At 37.8% G+C, this 14,657-nt stretch overlaps 1 protein-coding gene across 3 annotated transcripts in view; it reads right to left on the bottom strand.

Moving 5' to 3' along the window:
• The window catches only part of MARK1 (microtubule affinity regulating kinase 1), a 59,604-nt gene that overhangs the window by 11,951 nt on the left and 32,996 nt on the right, over nucleotides 1-14,657 (bottom strand). For 2 of the 3 annotated variants that reach the window (XM_054399252.1, XM_054399251.1), the window contains exons 6-12: nucleotides 13,673-13,743; nucleotides 11,962-12,018; nucleotides 7,990-8,226; nucleotides 7,781-7,900; nucleotides 3,113-3,212; nucleotides 2,395-2,507; nucleotides 1,024-1,177 (exon numbers count right to left, since the gene is read on the bottom strand). In XM_054399252.1, the coding sequence (XP_054255227.1) occupies nucleotides 1,024-1,177; nucleotides 2,395-2,507; nucleotides 3,113-3,212; nucleotides 7,781-7,900; nucleotides 7,990-8,226; nucleotides 11,962-12,018; nucleotides 13,673-13,743 (852 nt within the window). Of the gene's footprint in view, nucleotides 1-1,002; nucleotides 1,178-2,394; nucleotides 2,508-3,112; nucleotides 3,213-7,780; nucleotides 7,901-7,989; nucleotides 8,227-11,961; nucleotides 12,019-13,672; nucleotides 13,744-14,657 lie in introns of all 3 variants that reach the window. The other variant, XM_054399250.1, reaches the window with a different exon arrangement.

Raw genomic sequence — 14,657 nt, 5'->3', positions numbered from 1 at the left:
AAAAAAGCATTTGAACAACTAAGACTGCAAACTCAGCACACATACCAACCTAGTATATTGAGCTTTGACAGCCTACATTCTTTTTAACCCACTTTATTTTCATTACCAATTTGCAGTTCAGAATTAGTCCCCATTTGGGATCAATAAATAAAACACAGAAAAGTATTTTAATTCTCATTTTAAACCCATGAAATTCGTGCAGTATCATGAAAAAAAAGGAATTAGCACATACTTTTCAAATCATTTTTATTTTAGTACTTTTTGCCACATAACTTTTCCTCTAAAGACTATTGAAAGATCCTTGGCCCCCTGAAAAACCCTAGAACTACTTTGCTTATACTTGGAAAAGGTACAATTCTTTCTCCCTCATCATTCTTTAAAATACCTTTGGGCAAATCCTTCGTCAGTAGAAGTTTACAATCCCTTGAAATAAAAACTCATCAACTGATATTGGTTGGAAGGATCATGCAGTCCAACCTTTCTAGGTAGTAGTGTAGTTGAAATGAGATGGCCCAGCACCCTGTCAAGCTGAGCCTTAAAACAGTACAATGTAGGAGAATCCACTGCTTCCCTTGGCAGAATATTCCAATGTCTTTCATTTAATGTGTTCAACAGGCACTCCTTTTTGATGTAACCACTTTCACTCCAAAACATTCCCTGAAAACCTGATAAAACTGCTGTGTCTCTTGGAAACAAACAATTTGGCCCCAAGTCCAGACATACTAACAAACATGATGTCTTCCTGCCTTTGAGTTTATCCAGAACAGTATTTTGTTATTTATTCCTGCACAGGAAACATTACCAAGTTATTAGTGAGTCAACTAAGTCGAAAAAAATTGAATCTGCAAATTACATTGACCCAGATTTACCACAGAAGCCTTCATACAAATAAAAGCATCACAGTGGAGCATGACGAGATACACAACAAACGCACAGAGTGGTGGACCTCCTAGGTTCACAAAACACTGCACATTTAGACTTAAATTGTGTATGTTACTTTACTTGTTGGAACATCATCCCCACCATGATCACTGAACCGCCGTTGTTTCTGATTCGTTGAGATACTCCGTTGGACCTTCAGGTGAGCGGGAGACTGCACGGAACTGTTGTTGAGGTCACTGCTAGGACGAGACCTTTGACCCAAGTTGCTGCTGGACAAGGACTCACCTCCTTCAAACTATAAAGAAACCACATTTTTTTCAAAGCATAAACCAAAATTCAACAGTGCTGGTACATTTATGGCATAATAAAGCCAAGAGTTCCAATCAAAGGCATTTTTTGTCTAATTTAAAATTGCATTCAGAGATGAATTTTCTTCAAGATTAATCACTTCATCTGTGTTTAATGTGCTTTAAAAACATACAGGTTAAGCTAAGAAGTTAATGAAGGCTCAAAATAAAATTAGAACATTTACAGTGACAAAACTCCTGCTATTTTAAAACCGAAGACAAAGAATGGCTTTCCCTGCCTTTATTTTAAGCTTAAAAAGCATTTACAGCTTCAGCACAATTTCAGAATGCATCAGGTTGAGTCAGAAGGGCTAAAAAAACAAGTACTTTGGATTCAAGGATTCTTTATGGCCTTCAACACATATCAGCAACTGGTTTGTTCATATCTAAGAAGTAAAAAGTGGAAAAGGCAAAATATCCTTTTCCAAGCAGTTTGACTCAACATTATTTTAGACAGATTCCCTCCATGCTCTGCCATCACAAGGGAATTCTGGTTCAGAGATGTTGTGGGAAAATGCACTCAAGGATGCACATATCAGATCTACACTATCTTGGAAATGAAGGAAGGTCAATGAAGCAGCAAGAAAAATACTCCTTCAAGAAGAAATTGAAGGGTCAGCTTGATTTCTTGAAAATCTCTGTGGTCCCTAAAGATCTACAGATGCCTCTAGTTACAAACAGCCAAAACATTTTTCTACCACAAATTTATTAATGAATACAATGCAATTATTTATTAAATCATAAAATATGAGTGAGAAAGGATGAGCACATTTCTAAGAAATAACAGATGTCACATCTTGGTAGTAAAAAGAATAATTGCTCTAGTCAAATTAACTCAGATTTTAACTGTAAACACATAACAAGAAGAAGCCTCAGCACTGAGAAGTTATGCCACTTCAGATTAACAGCTAGGTTTTTTAAAAAGCAATTTGACATATTTACAAGCAAATATGAAGATAATATAGTCAATCTACTTCTGTATATGAGAACTCAAAAGATACCCAAGATGATATTATGACAAGGGAAAGACGTTATTAAGTTATCAATCACAGGGGTTTATTTTTCCCCCAAAAGATGTTGAAAACTACTTCATAAAAACATCAAAATATTCAACCCAGCCAGATATAAAAGTCAAAGCAGAAGACAAAAATTAGCTAGCACTTACTTCAGGTGGTTTTCTACCTAGAAGCAGATAAGTAGCCATGACTTCATCGTACTTTTGGTTTACTAAGGATTCATGGATTTCTTCTCTTGAAAAGCCCATTGTGACCATGATGTCTACAAGTAAGAAGAGTGAGATACATAAGTAGAGTAAATTGGTTTACTGGCAGCTTAATAATGGAAATAAAAAAACAATCCTTATAATTTAACAGGTAACTGGGATTCAACTCAATTGCTGTCATCATTGCTGTGAAAAATCTCAAAGGTCCTCTCTTTCATTGTTTTGTTCTGGAAAACTCTCAACTAGGTCATTCAACATAATTCAAAATTAAATGTTATTCCATCAAACACTTAAATCACTGACAAGTAGAAATTACAAAAAGCTACAGGACAAACAGTATCTTTCTCTGACCTTGGTGGTAAAAATGGTAAAAAATGGTAAAACCCATTACCCTCAGAACAAAATCTGTTTCCTTCTGCCTGTTGAATTCTGTAAACTTACTGTCTTTTGCTGTGCCTGTAGATTCATGCCAGGTCAGTGAAATCACAACAGGAGTTAGAAGAAGAGTATTGTGATGGAATTTCTCTTTTAAATAATATAAAAATTTAGAAACATTTCAGTTGTACAATGAGATTGCATCTCCAAAAAAAGAGTTTTGTTTGATGTACAACATAAAATTGCCTATCCATATCAGATGCAATGTCCTTGTAAAAAGTCTTACCTATTCTCTTGGTGTCATTAAAATCTGGTTCAGGCTCAGTGTATGGCTTTAGTTCTTCTTCTTCATGGCCAACGTTCATCCACCGATCCTTCATAATTTGCTAAGGAAAGAAATGAGCTTTAGGTCAAGATGTCACCTGATAAAATCCATGCTAGCTGGTCTGGGCCAAAATAATCTAAGTTAATAATCTGAATGATGCTCTTTTCTTCACACATTCCCCATCTCAGTGTCTTCTTTTATATTTTACATCCTTTTGTTTCCATTAGCTCATTCCCCCCTATTATTTGCATTCTGTATCACAATCCTCCTGCTCAAAATATCATAAGAAGTACTGAGAGAAAAATCTGTCATTTTGTACCCTTCATTTCCATCATCTCTTCATCCCAGCTTGTTGAGTAACTGACATTCATTCATGCCCTAATCTTAAAATCCTTAGATGTTACTAATCTACTACAATAAATACTACCACCTCTACTATGATAAAGAACTCCAAATAATAATAACAAAGGAAGCTTAGAAACTACAGAGGACTTCAGTAGTGTGCTGATGCTTCCTACAGTAATTCATTTCTAGACTGTGATGCCAACTGGTCATCTTTTCCTATGAATCTTCTCACTGCACTTGACCTAAATATGTTCACGGTTTGGCTGGAGGGAGAAATGCCTCTTAACTCTCTCTATGCCATGCAGATATTTGCTTAAAAATTCTCTCATGCATTCTTTGGAAAATTCCCTTCTGCTGTGGCCCAGATCTTTTATATGCCTGCAAGCTGAAGTCCTTTAATCACCACCACCATGATTTCCCTTTAAGGATATATTAATCTTTTTAAACAGCTAAAAACATTTCCCCTCCTACAGCAACAGGCACATATGACTCTTTAGGGACAGAGCTAATATTGCTCACTAGATTGATAGAAGAGTGAAACAAGTGCCAGCAAATTGTTTCCCACAGGCCCCAAATATGCCTTACAAACACCAAATTAAATTATTTCTCACAAAGAACAAACAACTCAATTTTCCATTGATAAAACCAAATTCTTTGTATGTTGTGCTGCTGCTGCCAAATGACAGTCCCAAATAGCTGTATCCTTACAAGCACAATACAGAAATTTTTATTTGCCCCAGTTAATGTTTTGCTGACAATAAGACTTAAAATATTTTTTTTTTAAGTTTTGCCAGAGTGGGGGGTTTTGTTTTGGTTTGGTTTTTTTTAGCTTTTGAGGGGCATAAGGGGGAAGGGATTGTAAACATGTATTACTGTAGTGAATCTCTGGCACACAGAGCACAAGTCTACTTGACAACAAAGTTTGGTTATGTATTTGTCACCTTGCAGTAACCTAAGACTTCCCCCTTTTTACTATGCAGTAAAAAAAAATACCATTTCTTAAGATACTGTTAATTACATCTGAAGTTTAAGCACAATGAGGTTTTTGGATGACAGGAATCACACTGCTCAGATCCTACCTCCCTTTCTGGATCCCTCTTGAATTAAATAGGCAAACCCAACAATTCTCACTTAGTTTTTCATGTCTCTTCAGTAGGTGTATGCATAGTGCCATGTAACTTTCCATCTGCTAAATATCTTAACTTTTGCTAGTTTGTCTTTTAAATACATGATCTTGCAGGCATACTGAGTTATTGTAACAACCCTTAACACAGGCTCTTACAATCAAGCATTCTGAAGTGACACAAATGATCCAATTCCAAGATGAATACTACATCCAAGTTCAGCTGAGCTTCCAGTCAGCTGATTGAAGAGCAGCAAACTTTGTCAGGGTATTTAAAGATCAACCCAAACTGACTTTCAACGAGGTAGATATTATTGATGAGGTTTCCCTCAATTTTCAGGAAAATTAATTAACACCTGGCCTGGCTCAAGACCTGCCTGTCCCAGAATTACTTGCTTCACCACTCTTTGTAAACTTACATCTGCTCTGTGGGAATTTCAGTGTTGCTCTACAAATTACTGAAGACAAGCGGGGGAGGAGGAATTTGTTGAAATCTCCACAGTTAATAGAGATGCATGGACTTTCTGACAATCTTTCTTCCTACAAAGATTCACTGTTCTACTACATTTTCTTGCTTCTAAAATGCTTCCTCTCTGCTGCAATGATGAAAAAGTCTAGAAGAACCATTCTAATAAAGATTTGCCTCTTCCTCACCAGAGGGAAAGTGCTAAGCCTAACCTATATGGTGCTGACCCTGTGTCAGGCTCAGCTTTGATGCTAATGACATTGACAAACATCCTTAAAAACATGCATGGGAAGTGAGCAGATGTATGGCTGGGACTAGGAAGGTAATTAAAAGCCAGTGCACAAATGAAAATCCTCCCTACCTAAGATGGCATTCTTTCCACTTTAAGAAACTTCTAATAAATACACTTTTATTCTAAATATATATTTTTAGAAGTGCTCAGATGGAATAAACAGTAATTTCTGTTCAAACCACATACCACAGCTTTCTAATTCAAACAAGCAAACATGTGACTTCAGAGAGATTCGTTTGAAAAAGCCTGTGATATCTCTCCCCCTCAGCTCAGCATATTGATCAATGCCTGTTACCATCACTATTTGGGTATTGCCTCAGGATGCCCCTTCACACAATATTCACTCCCTCTCTTCCATACAGTCAGACAACTACACACTGATCTGGCAAGGCTGCTATCCAACACCTCTCTGCAGGGACAGGATGGAATTTTAGAACAACTGGGTAACATCACAACATCCAAAATAAAAATGGGGGAAAGAAAAAAAAAAAATCACTCTGAAGAGAAACTGCTGAAAATACAGAGGAAAGTGCAGTAATAGGAAAATCTGTTTTCCCCAAACTTAAACATGGCACAGGCTAAAAAAAGCAATCTCTCACCATCTGCAAGTGACTATCCTCTTATCATTAAGTCCTCTAGACATAAATACAAGATAATTAATATCAGTGAAGCATCCTTCACTATTCTCTTCAGTACAGACTTCGTTCAAGTTAAAATTATTTATAACATGTCACAAATCCAGCATTAGTTTGAACTAAGCTGCACGCAGAGAGAGCTGAGTAAATGCATGCTTCCTTGCACAGGTAGCATCCATTCCAGGAAGCCTAAGTCATGCCACTACAAATAAAAAGCTGCTTAAATGGGATTTATTCTGTGGAACACCATCCACTGCTGCACAAGCATGCCTAGAAAGATGAAACAAAAGTCACTGGTGATTAACTCATGCAAATACTATTTTTGAACCATTCTATTTATTTTCTGCTCTACTTTCATCTCTATGGTAAGTAGAAGTTATTTTAAAAAAATCTCAGTTAAAGAATTCACAAAATAGAACGGAGCAGCACTTAGAGAGAGCTCTACACAAAGTACTTGTTAAGTATCAGCTCCAGAGTTATCCAGCAATCTTGAACAAAACCACCTCTTAAAAAACACTGAACCTTTGAAACACCCTGTAAATTATGCACAGATATTCTATGAATCCCATGAAAAGAAAACCTAATTTGCTAACAAAAAATGCAAAAAGCAAAGCTTAGTAGAAATCAGCAAGACAAATTTCAGCTGAGGGACATAGCAGGTATTAGCATATGTTAGTTTTCCAGCTATTCAGAAACAAAGCTACCGAAAAGGGAGAAAAGACTAAACAGAAAAAACTAGCAATTATTAGCTTGTCATACAAAGAGTTCTTTGTTTTTATCTGTATTGTGGCATTAAAACAAAAATCCCACAGAGTTGTATATCTGTTATTCTTCTATTAATAGTTTCAGAAGTCATGCTGGAAATGGTAAGTCAAAAATGATTATGGTACTGCCTGCTGCTGGTTTCAGTTTTCTGAATAATTCTAAGCAGAAGGTATTTACAATCTTGTCTGCTAGTATTTTGAACTAGCTCTGTTATCTGACTGCAGCAAGTGGGAGCAGTTTGCACTTTGAAATGTTCTTAAAAGACAGTCTTTAAGTCAGCTGCAATTAAGGTTAGACTCATTCATTAACACTTCTTATTTTTAACCTGCGTTGCTTCTCAGACATTTTCTCTTTTTACTATTTTTTTGTTTGTTTTAAATCAAGACTTTTGGACTCTTAAATCAGAAAGAGCATATCACAGAATGCCAGGTTGGAAGATACTCCAATGATCATGTGGTTAAACCTTTCTAGGTGATAGTGTAATTTAAATGAGATGGCCCAGCACCCTGTCAACTGAGTCCTCATCAACCTACACAGGGGAATCCACTACTTCCCCTGGGAGATGATTCCAATCTCTTAACTCTTCTCATGGGGAAAAACTTTCTCTGGATTTCAATTGGAATCTCCCCCAGGAGTAACTTGTACCTGTTACCCCTTGTCTTTTCCACGTGATTCCTTGTAAAAAAGGAGTCTCCACTGTGGTTGCCACTCTTTATGTACTGGCACATGGTAATAAAGTTTCCCCTAAGTCTTCTCTTCTTAAGGAACAAACCCAGTTCTCTCAGCCTTTCCTCATATGGCAGGGCTTCCAGTCCTCTGATCATTCTTGTGGCCATTCTTTGGACACTTTCCATCCTGTCCACATCTTTTTTTGTACAGTGGGGACCAAAACTGCACACAGCATCAATTGCTAAAAGTAAAGAAGTCTTAAGCAATGTTTATACTTTATTCTTTCTTACTCTGAAGCCCTCCCATTTTTTTTCCCCAAAAAGAAATTACTTACTTCCAAGCTGCCTCGCTTTATTGGATTCAGTACTAGTAGCTTCTTAAGTAGATTTTCACAGTCTGTGGACATATAGAATGGAATGCGGTACTTCCCCCTCAGTACTCGCTCCCTCAGTTCCTTTAAAATGAAGTTTCCATAGGTGAGCCTACTAATGACATCGGAGTTCTCAAGAGAGTAAAAGCCAAGCTTTCATTCTGTAACTGTACCTTTAAATTCTGACCATCGAAGGGCAACGATCCGCTTACTAATGTGTACAAAATCACCCCAAGGCTCCACACGTCCACCTCAGGACCATCGTATTTCTTTCCTTGGAAAAGCTCCGGAGCAGCGTAAGGCGGGCTTCCACAAAACGTGTCCAGTTTATTACCAACTGTAAATTCATTACTAAACCCAAAGTCTGCAATTTTAATGTTCATGTCTGCATCAAGTAGAAGATTTTCTGCCTAAGAGAAAGACAAAAGAGGAAAAGGACCGTTTATGTATCAAAGTAAGATCAATAAATGAGTATATTATTATCAATGCGTTAACGTATATTAGTGTACCAATAAATGCAAAAATATTTCTAAATGGTTTGCTACCTGTATCTTTCTTGCAGAACAAAAGAAACTAATCCCCCTGAATACATTACAAAGACTGAAAATTGACTATATTTACTCAGGAAACCGTAACTGTTAAAAACAGCTAAACAGACCTGAAAGACAGTGAGTGAATCAACTATGAAGATTTTCTTTTCTGGAAGAAATAAGTGAGCTTCAGACTGAAGTATCTAAACATCTCAGAACAGCAGTTTCAGCTTTTCACAGGTTCATGCCAACTTCTGATGCTAAGGAGCACAAATCTAACCCCAGACATCATCTACTGTTTTGGTGAGGTAAACGTTAGAAGGGATTTAAGACTTGAAAACAAGATCTCTTCAGATTACAAGATGAAACACTTGAAGTTATGTGCTGCTGTACCAAAAATTTCTCTTCATTATTTGCATTTGCTTTTGCAATAACAGCATTGAGGAGTTGAACACTCAAGTATTACACTGTGTATGAAAAAAAAAATGCATGTATTATGCATCTAAAAAAATTAATACCTGTGTGCCAATTATCACGTGGAGGCACTGCATCACATACGCAGAGATGCAAGTATTCAAGAAACTGGATTCAAGTCAGGTTAGAGTGAGGTTTGAGAAATACAAACACATTATTGGGGAAAAAATAGTGTGTTTATCAAAATGCAAGGATGCTGTGCAAGAAGTGCAGCACAACTGGGCAGTATTTACTCATATAAATGGGTCCAGCTCCTGATGTCCATATCAGCCAACACAGGAGCAGCACAGAGCAGTGCAGGAATCCTTTTTCATGAGGAAGACAGACATTAGGCATAACAGAGGATTCACTCAATTGCCAAACACAGACAACTCCCATTGAACGCTGCTCTCAAAATTGAGCCCAGGAGGGGAAAAAAAAAAAAAAAGTCTACCTTCAGGATTAGAGAATCAGCAATCCAATTTGCTATTTGCTTTGATTAAAAGGGTAAATGTTATTTTGTTCAGGTTTGCTTGCTGATTTAATTTTATTTTTAATAATGTCATTTTCATTCAATGAACACAACAAGAGACAATTAACTCAGTATATCAAGCCAGTAGCTACACAACAGAATTTAGCCTTTATCTGGAGTAAAACACAGCCCAGTTTTACAAAATAACTATCCTGGAAAATATTTTGTTTTCCCAATTTACAGCCTGTAATCTCAGCTGGTTTCAGCTGATGTGCCTTCAGACAGACTCACAGAGATATCTTCCAGATTTGATAGCCTTCTACATTACACTGCACAAAGACTTCATTTTTCTTGTGGTGAAAACATTACAGCCAGTGCAGCTGCTCTGCGATTACAATAGCCTTCCTAGTTCAACAGTACTCTGCTACCCAAGTAGCCTGTGTTTTTAGGTTCCATACTCCAAACAAAAACACCAGAAAACCTCTTTAATATGCTGAATAGAAAAACATGCTCACTGATTACCTGTTCAGAGCAAAAAAGACACTGAAAAGGTAAGATAAGTTTTGTACATCACAGGATGAGCAAAGTTGGAATTGGTTATTGTCCTTTCTACACTAGCTGTTTATAATCACAAAATACTAAAAAGGAGACAGTTAACTACCCACAGGCCTTGCACTCCCTCCCCTGCTTCCAGAATAGCCAAACAAACTTGCATTTTCTTATATGTGTTCCTAGTTTAGTCTGAAGTAACTAACATTTGATGGAGTTTACTCTTTCTGCTATTGGAAGTCAAAAAGGCTTATTAAAAAAAAAAAAATCTCTGAAGTGGTGCTGGACCTCTGCCTTGCAATGCCAACAATGTCAAGTGGTCAGTGCATTAACACCATGGAGAAAGTCAACAGAAGCAGATGTGAATGCAGACACAGCTTTAAAATTGCTTCTTCCTTCTCTGCAGCTCCACAAGAATTTTTAAGTGAGGCAGAGATGACACAATGTTTGGAAAGAAGAGATGAAGTTAGAACACCTCTTCAAAGCCACATGTTTAGGCCCTTTCTTTGGGGAACATATTTTCCATTGGCTAGGCTGACCAATTCTCAATTACACTTCACACTGAACTTCTCAAATGAGTCTAGCATAACTCTATCCAAGAGAATGGAGAGAGAGGAAAGCAAACAAGGAAAATATTTTGGAGCCTGCCTGCCTGTCTTTCATGTAGGAATGAGATCAGCAGCAGAGTACTTCTGGCAAATGGGATCCCACGTGAGTGCTACAAAGCAGTTTTGGATAGTCCTGTGAGTAAAGCAGTGAGCTGTGAGTGCTATGAAACTAAGAAGTGGATGAGGGGTGGAGGCTCTAACAGGCTCTGGGAGAAAGAGCAAGGTGAAGGATGCTAAATAACTACATGAACTGATGCAGCAAGACTCAGTAATACAGCTGGGCTGAGCCAGCCAGCAGCAGATAAGCGTGACGAGATGGCTGGCTCCCTGCTCCCAGCCAAGTACAGGGCTGAGATAATCAGTGAAAGCAGCTTGTCCAGCCAAGCCAATACGTCCCTTGGTGTGGCCTTCTGGAAAGCCTGACCACAGAGAATGCAGTAAGCTCCAGGGAGCTTGACAAAACATTCACAGGCTCCAAATCAACACACAAGACAAGGAGAATTTTTTTTTTTTTTTTAAATCAAGATTTCAATGAGATCCAGCCATTCCTTCCTTGCATTCTGAATTGTGCATGCTGGCCAGGCATCTCCATCATCAGATGACAATGGTCCAGGGGCAGGCAGGACTCACCAAAAAAGGATGTATCATCCAGCACCATATGCAAACAAAGAAGCTGGCAGATCAACAGATATTAGGGAACAGATTTGTAAGGAAGAGGTTGGACCACACTACAGTATATTTGAAGGAATTTAAGACAAAATAAAACTGTGAAAAAAAACCCTACAGGAATTATTCATTCCCAGCTTCTCACAAGTGTTTAGATGCATTAGCCAAAAAGAACATACACCAGTGTTTTCTTCATAAATATACAAAGATATCAAAGCAAGAACACAAACCACCTTTTAAGCAGATGAAGAGTTTGAGTCTAACTCCCATGGTATCTAAAACTGGCATGATGACTGACCTGCAATTGCTGAACTCTTAACATGTATGTTTATACAGACAGATTGCTAAAAAGCATCCAAAAATGGAAGTGCAACTAATTTCTGTTTACCTTTGATTTATTTCTCTGCCTGAATTAAACACTAGAGGATAAACCACAAGTTCAAGTGGATTAAACCCCTAAAATATTTCTTATGAACCACTTACAAAAAGACTGTCTTATGTAACTTGCAATACATATTTTAACTGCAAATGTTTTAATGAAGCGGTGCTGACTGGTACCATTGAGCTTCTGCAGATTCAATGTGTAGCTATTTGCATGTCAGCAGGTATAATTCTTTGGAGAGCTTGTCTTTTGCTTAAAGCCAAAGCTGAAATGGAAGTAACATATGTTCTATTCTTGTCTCTCCTCTGTTCCAACAGGCAAGCTGCATTATTTTTGTGCCTCAGAAAACTGAGAGTAAAATATAAGTGATAGTTCCCTCATTCACACGTTTGAAGCCTTCAGAAATAGTGGCAAGGACCAGAATATAGAATGAAATTACATCTATACTGTCAACCAGCAAAATGAAAAGTAAGTTAACAGCCTACCTTGAGATCACGATGAACTATGCATTTCTGATGACAGTACTGCACAGCAGATACAATCTGAAACACCAATATGATCAGTAAGATGTTTTATTTCAATCTCAGTATAGTTTTTCAGATATCATTTAATAATTTAGACATGATTCACTAGAACAAAGAAATTAATAAAGCTTTCATTTTTTAAAATACTCATTTAAGTTTCCTTTAAGCTCAAATGCTAAAAATCCCCTAAGAGAAGCTCATTTTCTTATAAAAAAAAAAAGGGGAAAGTTTAATACATCTCAAGGTAACAGAAGAAACATCTATTTTAAGTGCAATAACTATCCAGGAAATCATTCCACCCCTAACCAAACAGCTGGATGTGTAGCTCAGATTTTATCTTCTGAAATAATTACAGCAACTGAAATTTCATTCAAACTTTCATATACATCTTTCACATATGTCTAAGAAACAACACCTATAAAACAGCAGGTTCAAAGCAGATTTTTTACATATTCATTATACACCTTACATTCTGAAAAACACCAAACTTTATCTAATTAAAGGCTTTCACAAAGTAATCACTAAAAACAGAGTAAGAAAAAGATTATACTTTCTCATTTTGATAAGAATGTAAAAACCTGTTACAGAATAACCTTCATACAGAACAGTTCATCGATTGACACCCCTAGGTCTTGAGGAGGATGACTTGGGGGTGTTGGTTGACAAAAAACTCAACAGGAGTCATCAATGTGCACTTGCAGCCCAGAAGGCCAGCTGGGTCCTGGGCTACATCAAAGTAAGTACAACCAGGAGGACAAGGGAGGTGATTCATCCCCTCTAATCTGCTTTCATGAGACCCCACCTGGAATACTGCATCCATTTCTAGTGCCCCCAGCATAAGAGGGACATTGAACTGCTGGAGTGGGTCCAGAGGAGGGTCACAAAGATCATCAGAGTGCTGGAGCAGCTCCTTTATGGGGACAGGCTGAGAGAGTTGGGGGTTTTCAGCACGGAGAAGAGAAGGCTCCAGGGAGACCTTATAGCAGCCTTCCAGTACCTCAAGGGTACAAGAAAGCTGGGGAGGGACTTTTTACAAGGGCTTGTAGTGATAGGATGAAAGGGAATAGATGGAAGCTTGAGGAGAACAGATTTAGATATTAGGAATATATCAGATTAGGATATTAGGAAGTGAGGGTGGTGAGGCACTGAAACAGGCTGCCCAAGGAGGTTGTGTATGCCCCCTCCCTGGAGGTGTTCAAGGCCAGGTTGGATGGGGCTTTGAAAAATCTGGTCTAGTGAAATGTGTCTGTGACCACGGCAGAGGGGCTGGAACTAGATGACCTTTAAGGTCCCTTCCAACCTAAAACATTCCATGAATCTATGACACAGCAATACATCTCTCATCATGTCAACATCTCTCAGTAGAGCATGTTAAATTCTAAAATGGTCAAAAAAAGATTAAAACATCAAGTGAGTCACAATTAAAAAAAAAAGTGTCTCTTGGGAACATCCACTAAAAAAGGTACGTAAAACAGTCTTACTATTTTTAGATAGGACGTAGGAAGTAGGTATTTTTCTCTTTGGGAATTTTTTTCCACCCCATCTTCAATAAACATTACCACAACAATGAATTTATTTTTAAGTATAAAGAAATTACACTCACACTTAAGTCTATCTGAAAACACCATAAATAGAAACACACACCAAAAAAAAGTGAATATTAATTCCATACCTGCCTGAATTTTGCACGAGCTTCTTTTTCTTTCATTCTTCCATGTGCAACTAGGTAGTCAAACACTTCTCCTGACCATGACAAAGACAAGAGCCATCAGTCCTATTGACCATTTTTGACTGCCATGAACAATTGGATCATGCTTGAAAACATTCCCACCCCCACCTTCTTAAAGGGAAAGAAAACAGAAGCAGCCAGGAAAAACTCCTTTTTATTGCTTGCATTGGATTTCATTTTGGAGACATATAACAGTCAAGAAATACAAAAATTGAATCCTTTATACTATAGATTCAATTTTAAAAATCAATCTACTTTAAAAACACTGAAACAACAACAGAATTTACTTCAATCATGAAATACATTCACAGTGGGAAACAAGCAAATTCTTATGTACCACACTGTTTCACACATCTCTAGCAGCTTCACTTTACCTGCGTTACTTCTGTTTTTACCTTCTCGTTCTCTGTCCAATAAAGCTGCTCAAACACCTTTCAGATCTTCCTCTCTGCACTGCCTAACCAGCAAGTTGGTCACTATCCCCTTGCTGGATTCCCTTCCCCCATACCAACATGTCTCATTCAGATGCTAAGCAGATTCTCAAGTAGGCACTTATTAGCCCTCTCACTCTTTATGATATTCTTTTGGTTCCCTTCCCTGAGTTCCTTATTCCCATCCCCTGGACCTGCCTCTCCAAGTGCTTTGGCACACATTTTCAAGATAACATTTAGGCACTGGTGGTTGCCTAAATATAGCAGATAAATACTGAGTCAAGTCCTTGACAGAATCAGCACCAGATGATCTCCTGATATTCCAGCAGACACCTCAGAACAGGAACTATCCTGAAGCACAAACCCAATAGGTTACTTCACAGAACATGATGCAAGCAAGAAAGTCCGCCCTAGGACATCTGCTAGGACTGTTGTGAAGGCCAGATTGGAATAATCCTTTAACCATAAAATCCTTAAATCTTTCCTAGGCATGCAAC

This window comes from Indicator indicator, chromosome 2 (genome assembly GCF_027791375.1).
Source record: "Indicator indicator isolate 239-I01 chromosome 2, UM_Iind_1.1, whole genome shotgun sequence".
Classification (NCBI taxonomy): Eukaryota; Metazoa; Chordata; class Aves; order Piciformes; family Indicatoridae; genus Indicator; species Indicator indicator.
Note: the sequence above shows the minus strand (reverse complement) of the source record. Positions and strands in the feature narration are given on the sequence as shown.